The following is an 8,806-nucleotide window of genomic DNA, read 5'->3' as shown; positions in this document are numbered from 1 at the left end:
AGCGCCAGCCTGGCGAGGAGCCTCCAAAGGGGGACGAGGGCCGTGGGCAGGCCCCGCCCGGAGCCCCGCGCCCTCCCCCGCCGCCTGCCGGTCCCCGGGGCGACGGGGACAGCCCCGGCCGGCCAGCTGAGCCCGGGGGCGGCGCGGGCTGGAGCCGCCCCGCGCGCGTCCCGCGGCCCCCGCTGCACGGGCGCCGCCGCCGCCGCCGCCGGCCCGGGGCCGCTCGCCGAGTTGGCCGCGCGCGCCCGGAGGAGCGCGGAGTTTGGAAAGTAGTCGCGAAGCGTCGGCGGAGAGCAGCGGGTGGGGGCGTGGGGGTGCGAGAGCGAAAAACCCGCCTCTTGCGAGTAGAGCGAGGAAGAGGGGGGGAACGGCTCCGAGTTCCGCTTCCTGATCGGCGGGTGGGTAGAGGAGGTCGGCGCGGAGAAGGCCGGCGGGACGCGCGCTCCGGGCCCGCGGCGCGAGCGGCGCGGCGGGCGATGGCCGGCGAGCGGACCCGCAGGTTCACCCGGAGCCTGCTGCGACCCGGGCAGGCGGCCGAGCTCCGGCACAGCGCCGCGTCCGCCGCCGCGGTGGCCGTCAGCAGCCGGCAGCAGCAGCGGGTGAGTGCGGCGCGCCCTCCGCGCCTCCCCGGGGTGCGCCCCGGGGCCTCGAGCCCGGTCGCCCCAGCACCCTGCGCCCCTGCCCCCGCCGCCCCCCGCTCCCCTCCCCCGAACGCCGTCCCCCGCCGCCTCGCCCGGCGGCGCCCTTGGCGTCTGCGACGCGTGAGGACCGGGGGGCGCGTTTGAGGACCGGGGACCCTCAGCTATGAACAGCTGCGGGGGCAGCAGAAGCGCAGCGTGGAGAGGATGTGCCTGGGTTGGGGGTTGGGAGTTGGGAGTGGGTGGTGGTGAAGAGGTGACGGGAACGCAGCGCGAGTCACATGGGCGCTAGGCTGTGGGGTGCCAGAGACCTGAGGGGTGGGAGATTCTGCAGGTCCGCGCGTCCCCTGCACCCCTGGCGACTAGCGCGCAGGGGGAGAGGCTGTGATCCGAGGTCCTCGCCCAGGCTAAAGCTGGGAGCCCCACCTGAACGCTATCGCAGGAATAAATGTACTTCTCCCCCGTCTCCCTCCACGGGGTAAAAACCCACAAACCACTTAATAGGACTCTCGAAAGGTCTGAGAGAACCAGGCTGGGGGAGACGCAGGTCATTAATTATCCAGTGGTTTCTGGTATTTTTCTAAGATGTTCGCGGGATTCTCCCGCCAAGATCGCTTCACTGGTTACTTCCTTACTGAAACGCCTTCTAAGAGAGCTGGGTGATTTCCGCGGGAAATCCCTGCGGCAGCAGCCAGCCGCTCTCGTCTGGTGCCCGAATCATATCCATACCTCCCCAGATGTTCATAAGTTCCAGTAGGTGTCACACTCGGGGATGGAAGTGTTAGGAGGAAAAAAAAAATCAATTCTGGTGGGAAAGGGAAGCGAGTGGGAACAGCCTTACAGCAAGACGTGGGCTCAGCACCGCAGCACTCTTGGCCTCTCTTTGCTGGACCGGAATCCCACGTTGTGGGTTTCATTTTCCTTTTTGCCAGGAAATATCATTAGGAATTAAACGGCTTCTTTTAAGAGTGTCAAAGAAAGCGTTACTCTTGCCAGTCACCCATCAGGAGGGAGCCAGGAGCTGCCCAGAGCCAGTTCCCACAGCCAGGACTTTTCTCTAAAGCCAGAGGTCGGAAAGTTGAACAGAACGGAAGCTAATTGCCTGGCAGAAGAAAGAGGCATCAGATGCCCAAGAGGGTGGGGGTGACTGGAGTGTGAAATGAGTCAGTGGCCAGGGTGCCTTGCCTTCTTTTTCACTTACCACTGGCTGCAGTCTGCAATTATGCAGAGGAGATTCAACTGCTAGCAGATCCTGTGCCAGGGGCCGGGGTGGTTCTGATAACAGCATGCACATTTTCAAGGCAGGAAGGATAAACTGTCAAAAAGAACATTTGAACAAAAGATTCAATTCGAGTAAAAGCAGAGATAATGAAATCTTCAGGCATGCCTAGGGAATAAATTTGTACTTTGGGAAGATCATTCAGGATTGTGGGTTTGTCGTTCACTGCCATTTGCTTTGTGATAACTTTATTTTGCAGTTGATTCATTTTAGCAAATCTCAGTAATAATCTGGGAGAGAAGTGCAGAGAAATAAGTAGCATTCAGTTGGAATAAATAGCCTTAAATGCTGTTTTTGATTTTTGTTTTCTTTTTGCCTGGATTCTCCTACAGTTTTTGTAGCACTTGGATTTCTCCAAAGAATATGTATCCTAGATACCTTTGTATTCACACATACATTCCTTTCTCCAAATTTATGTCAGATTTGAAATCCTAGGGTATCTTGTCAAAATGAATAAGCTCAATGTCTTACAAAGAGTTGGGGGAAGGGTGATTCGCTGGCAAAGGTGTCCCTGCCTCCCTCCCCTCACTTCAGCACCTTGGCCAACACTCCTGAGCGAGCTTTTGCCAAGACACTTCTTGGGATCTTACACATCTAGGCAGGCAGTCTGGGCAGCGATTTTGGCAGCAAGAAGTCCTGTGCTTGGCATTCCATCCTATCAGTTAACTCTTAAAGGGAAGCAGGGAGGTGGTGAGTTCTCTGCGTTGGCACCCAAACTCAGTGGGATTCCATGGGGCAGAGCATCCCTTTTGAACCTGAACCTTGTAATTGGACTGTGCAGTGAAGACTAAGCCTGGCTTACATCGGTCCAGTTCTTTAAGACTCTTTATGTTTGTTGCTTCAAGTCCTCAAATCCTAGTTGTGAAGGGAGAACATTAATAGACTGGGGGGAGAAGATTATGGGCATCCCACATCGATACAGGCAAGAAGAATTGTGTATATTGGAGCAAGCTGCCATCTTTTGGAATTTATTTAGAGACGCTAGAAGGTCCTGCTGAGAAAAACTGTCTCACTGCTAGATTCATACAGTGCCCTTTCTGAAACCACTCTTCAGGGGACCAAAATCCTGCAGAGTGTTACGGAGAGATTGTTGTAGGTTCTGATTAGGTTAACAAGAGGCTGTTACGAGAATGGATTAACAAGGTAGTTTTGGACTCTGAGAATTTATATATATATATAAATTTTACTGGTTACTTCCTTACTGAAACGCCTTCTAAGAGAGCTGGGTGATTGGATTATGAAGAACAGAGAACAAAGTGATGCAGAGTCAGGGCACTTACTAGGGCAGTTGCTGAGGAATGTATAGATAGATTCCAAAGCAAACTTGATTTCAGTTTTAACCTAAGGCATTGCAGGAGCTCACATGCAGGTCGACTCCTCATGAGGACTTACCTTACTCTGCATTCCTCTTAAGGACAATTATGAAGAATTGTTTGCACTCCAGAGTTCATTGCAGCATTTTCCACAATAGCCAAGTGATGGAAACAACCTAAATGTCTGCCGAGGGATGAACGGCTAAAGAAAATACGAGATATATATATGTATTTTTTTTCCATTTTGGACATGTAATATTGCATTAAAATGGTTATATAATATTCCATTGTGTGTGTGTGTGTGTGTGCATACACACACACGCAAACATACACACACATATTATTCACCCTTAAAAAAGAAGGAAATAGAAGGAAGTCCTGCCATTTGTGACAATGTGGAGGAACCCAGAGGACATTAGATTAAGTGGAATAAGTCAGACACAGAAAGACAAATACTGCATGAACTAACTCACTTATATGTGGAATCTGAAATGGTAAAACTCATAGATGCAGAGAGAGAATGGTGGTTGCTAGGGTGGGGTGGGGAAGGGCAGGGGAAATGAGATGTTCATCAAAGGGTACAGACTGGTCAGTTATGTAAGACGAATGAGTTCTGGAGATCCAATGTACAGCATGGTGACAATAGTTGAAAATGCTGTATTGTACATTTGAAATTTGCTAAGAGGATCTTTAAATCTTCCCAACACACACACACACACACACACACACACACAATAGTAACTATGTAGAGGTGATGAATAAGTTACTGAACTTGATCTTTTCACAATGTATGCATACAGCAAAACATCAAATTGTACTCCTTAAGCAAATACAATTTTTATATGTTGAAGCTATCTCAATGAAGTTGTTGAAAAGGTAAAAAAGGAGTAATAACATTAAAGAAAGCCATACATTTTGAAAAGAGAACTATTTGCTCCTTTGTTACCCTAATTTTTTCTTATAGAGAACAAACGAATCACAGCTCATGCAAAGGTGAATCACAGAATCAAGTAAAGTTTAAGTAATTTCCTGACACCCCATTCATGACTGTCCCACAGAGCAAACTTCTCTAGAGCAGAATCTCAGTTCAAGGATGATTAGGGACATTTCTTCCAAGTTAGGACTTGAGTGTTTTATTAGTGTTTTGTTAATTATACCTACTTTGTTGGCCTCAAAGTTGTAATGCCACTGATGAGAGATTCTTTTTGGATAAGAAGCTCTTCTTTTAAAATGTATGAAGTGTATTTATACTTTCACATGAATTAGTTCATTTAGATTAAGTTTCATTAAGCTCTTTTCCACATATGTGTTATATTTGATAGCATTTCAAAAGGAAAACAGTAAAAAATAGATAGATATATTACTTTCCTGCTAACACCACCTCAGATCTGTCTGTCTGTTGAGGGACATGGAGTTTTATTGATGGAACATGATTGGCTGGGTCAGAGTGATGGAAGACGGAGTGACAGAGAGGGTGGGAACTCACTGGGGTCAGAGGATGGGAAGGAAGCACAGAGGTAGGTGGGGGTTCACCAAGCACCAAATAAGCATTTGGTCAAGTTTTGCCTAAAGCCTTTTTGTGTTTCCTGGATCGAAACATCCCAATTTATTTACATGCATTCTTTAGGACCTTTATTCTTTTGTTACTCCGGAATTCCTCTGCAACTCATGTTTGAATTGTATCCAAATTCATTAACTTCTTTTGAAGAGGAAACATCTTGCCATAAGCTACTGTGCTTTATCAGTATGTTTTCTCCCTCCCTCCCCCGCCACCCAGAAGGGGTAAGTGGTGGAGAGGACAGTATTGACTGAGTCATCCTCCAGACTCTGTATCTTCGCCTTGATTTGATGTTTCCTAACTCCTTCTGTTCCCCAGGGATACTACTTTTGATATTTTAGGGAACTTTGAATAAAGAAGCAGAACCTTTGACCGACTGAAGTTCTCCAGTTGAGAAGCAGGGAATATGTAAACATATTTGCAAGGGTGGGAGGAATTCCTAGAAGGAAGAATTTCCACCCCTCTGAACTTTGTGATATTCAAATAGTTGAGAGGAGGAGGAGTTTCGAGTGGGAGATAATAGAATTTCTGAAAAATCTTATGCTGGAAGTAAGAGTCAGTAAAAAGAAAAAAAAAAAAGCCATGGGAAGTAATATTGAAAGAAAATGAAACACTTGTGCTGTCAGTGTCTAGAGTGAAAGCAACATGCAAAAAGAGGCCTGTTTGTTTGGCATTCCCAGCACCATCTTGTTTTGTTTCGTTTTGTTTTTTGACAGGGTTGTACATAACAAGGGTGTTTACACTTTAGCAGAAATCACAAGCTTTAGCAGAAATCCCAGCCCCACGCTTCTGTTTTCAAATGAGGAAAAGTCTCTTGCCTGGTGAAGAAGTCAACATAAACTTACTTTACAAGATTAAGGTTGAAGGCTGGTGACTGTATCAACTAAGGTTTTTGACTTCTCAAGGGCATTGCAGAAATAACTTTGAAAACAAATAGTAACCACAGTGTAATCCAGAAAACTTCTACATGGGTCAAAAAATGAAAGAAAGAGTAAACATTCTTGTCTGTCTTTTTCTTCACCGCCTTTTCCTCTAAGGCCTAGGATAGAAAAAGAGCGGTAATAAATGTATTATGATAAACCATTTGTTGAGAACAGACCAAGTGCCCGACAGAGTGCTAAGGTTTTTATTTAGTTCTCAGAGCAATCCTATGAGAAAGTTATTACTGTTACAAATTACAAGGCCATTGAGATTCATAGGGTTAATAGCTTGCTCTGAGTTAAGTAACTGGGACTTCTTTTGCATCCTGAGTAGCAACCAGCAGAGGTTACTTTCTGGCTTTGTAACTGCTTCCAACAGCATCTCTAAATAGGAAGACACGTTGATGTTGCCTTCTGATGGGTGCCTCTCTCTAAGGAAGCAGAACTCTGTCCTTCCCCCTGGCATTTCAGAGCACCTGTGAGTGTTTGCTTCAGTTTTCCACTGTTAGAAACCACAGCAGAGGCTGTTCCAGGGACCAGGATTAGTAACTGACCCTCCCAAGGCAACTGGAGCTCGGTTGTTAACTGCTTAAAATATAAACTTAACTCAGCGAGCCCCATGCTGTCTGTGTAGCAAAGCCATAAGCAAATTGTCAAAGAGGGTGGGGTTACTTCTTCCTGAGACCACTTCTCTTCTAGGACTGGCCGCTTCTCCATTCTCAGTCACTTCACCCACTCCAGCAAGTGCCTGAAATGTTCCAATGCATCGTGTGTCCTTGAGCACATATTTCCATTTGACTAGGTTGTGTTGAGAGTCTTTTCTCACATGCTGTCTTATTCGAAGAAGTGATTCTAAGGGTCTTACAAAGATGCGTGTAAGACTACCACAACAAAAAATACGATAAGGAGGCAAAAAGCATCATTCGCAACAACAGCAAAACGCAGTATTAGTGTTACCGAGTCCAAACTCGTCCTGCTCGCTGTACAACAAGCCAGTAAATTGGGAGATGAGGTGTTGGGGCAAGGAATGGCGACTTTATTTGGATAGCTGGCAGACCAAGAAGATGGCAGCCTTATGTCCTAGAGAATGATCTTACTCAAGTCAGAATTCAGGCTCCTTTTATACTAAGAAGGGAAGGAGGTGTGGTTGCTTGTTGCAAACTTCTTGGTGTAGGAATTCTTTGTTCTTGCAGCTGGCCACGTGGGTCAGGTCATGGTGCCCCCCGGGTAAAACCTCTAATAAAACAAATATTATTTTCTATTCTGCAACTTGTTATCTTTGTATGAGTGCAAGTGTTAATATCCTTAAAGGTCAGAGCCTTGAGAACAGGCTCTCCTGTATATTTCAGGCTCTAGGCAACATTCTTTTACAAAAGGTGCCGAACCAGCAAGACTGAGGCTAGGAAACGGGGCACAGGGTTAGAGCCAAAGAAACATCTAATGTGGAGTCAGATATGTTCTTTTCTATTACAATGGAGTACTATCAGTAAATCAAAGGTATAGCCATTAAGTCTTAGAGTCTTGCTGAAGGTGCTTCCTAGGGGCCAATTCAAAGAGGAAATCATGATCAGCCACGAGATGAAGAGATCCATAAGATAAAAGAAAAGAATTTGCTCTAGGCATGGTCAGCTTTAACTTGTATGTGGTCAGCTTTAACTCCAAAGACAAGACAGTTGTGTTTTGTATTTTTCACAAACCGCAGCATAACGAAGTGGTGGACCCTCATTCTTTTGAACGTGGTCCATGGCCCACTAACATTGGCATCACCTGGTCATTAGAACTGCGGAATCTTTGGCCCTGCACCTGACCTACTGGATCAGAACATGCATTTTAACAAGATCCTCTGGTGATTCATAAGCACATTGAAATTTGAGAAACACATACACCACACACACAGCTATAATTTTCGTGGTATTTTTGCAGTATGTTGTCAGGTAAAGGCAATTGTGTGAGGGGGGTCTGGTATGGTGTGCTGTACTCTGCAACTCTTTGAAAGAGTCTCTGGAAGCAAAGATAAATTTAGATGCAAACTGGATTGGTACATTGCTAAGTGACTTGAGGGAATTCCCTTATTTCCTTGTGTTAGGTTTCCTCCTCCGTCTAGCACTTTAATTGTGGTGTGAACTTAAGTTAAACCTCGAGGTTAAGGAAAAATTCTGACACTTATGTGACAGAGTTGGGATCTGAATCTGCAGAAGTACTCACCATGGTTACAGTCCTAAGATAAATTCCAGGGTGAGGCCAGTGTGGCCTCGCTTACCAGAGAATTTTAAAGCAGGATCAGTCCAACTCAGGTAGGACACTCAGGGATGAGTCCTGGCTGCTTTAGAAGACGTGTGTTGCTATCATTTAGAAATCCTTAGTGATCTGAAAATAATTGGTTAGATTCAGAAAAGTCTGATCGCTGGAATCAGAAAATCATGAACTTTCCTTGAGTCTCAGGAAAAAGAAATAATTTTTCTTGTTCACATTTAAATGCCCTCAGGATGGGATTCCATGGAGTTAAAGATCTTGATTTTGCCACGTGCCAGTGTGGTCTAGGACCCCTTGGGTTGGCTGTCTTTGGCCAGCATCTTGAGCTAATCTTTCTTCTCCACGACTGTCCAAGTTGAAGTTCCCTTGTGCACTTTGAACGATAGGGCCAGTTTGGGAGTTGGTGTAGGGAGTATCAAATCGTGTGAGTCTGGAGGCTGGAATTCTAATCCTGCCTCCGTGACCCTTCACTCAACAGCTTCTCTTTTTGGAGTTTCGGTTTCCTATTGGAGAAATTAGGGGATTGGGTGATTGGGTTCTCATGCTTGCTGTTTCTCTGCCCTGGAGTTGTCACTGTTTCTCCTGCTACAGTCGTCTCTGACCCGTCCCTGTGCTTCATTTTCCTCATAGCTCTTACCACAATCTCAAATGATCTTTTTCACTTGTTTAATTTCTTATTTCTCTTTTCCAGCCTCTCTGCCTTCAAACAGAAGTGCCACTGAGAGATGGGAACTTGTCTGTTTCACTCCTCTTATGCTGTATTTACTACATGAAAATAAGGGAGGGGAGGCTGCCTTCCCACTGCAAATGAGTGCTCAAGGAAAGTCAGGAGAGTGGGCTGGGTG

General features: G+C 46.4%; 1 protein-coding gene across 2 annotated transcripts in view; it reads left to right on the top strand.

Moving 5' to 3' along the window:
• Window positions 1–381: 381 nt before the first annotated feature.
• Window positions 382–8,806, top strand: part of DOCK10 (dedicator of cytokinesis 10) — a 241,667-nt gene continuing 233,242 nt past the window's right edge. For both annotated transcript variants that reach the window (XM_074364399.1, XM_074364398.1), the window contains exon 1: window positions 382–599. In XM_074364399.1, coding sequence (XP_074220500.1) covers window positions 477–599 — 123 coding nt within the window. In that variant the 5' untranslated portion in view covers window positions 382–476. The remainder of the gene's footprint in view (window positions 600–8,806) is intronic.

This window comes from Camelus bactrianus, chromosome 5 (assembly GCF_048773025.1).
Source record: "Camelus bactrianus isolate YW-2024 breed Bactrian camel chromosome 5, ASM4877302v1, whole genome shotgun sequence".
In the NCBI taxonomy this organism is placed as follows: domain Eukaryota; kingdom Metazoa; phylum Chordata; class Mammalia; order Artiodactyla; family Camelidae; genus Camelus; species Camelus bactrianus.
Note: the sequence above shows the minus strand (reverse complement) of the source record. Positions and strands in the feature narration are given on the sequence as shown.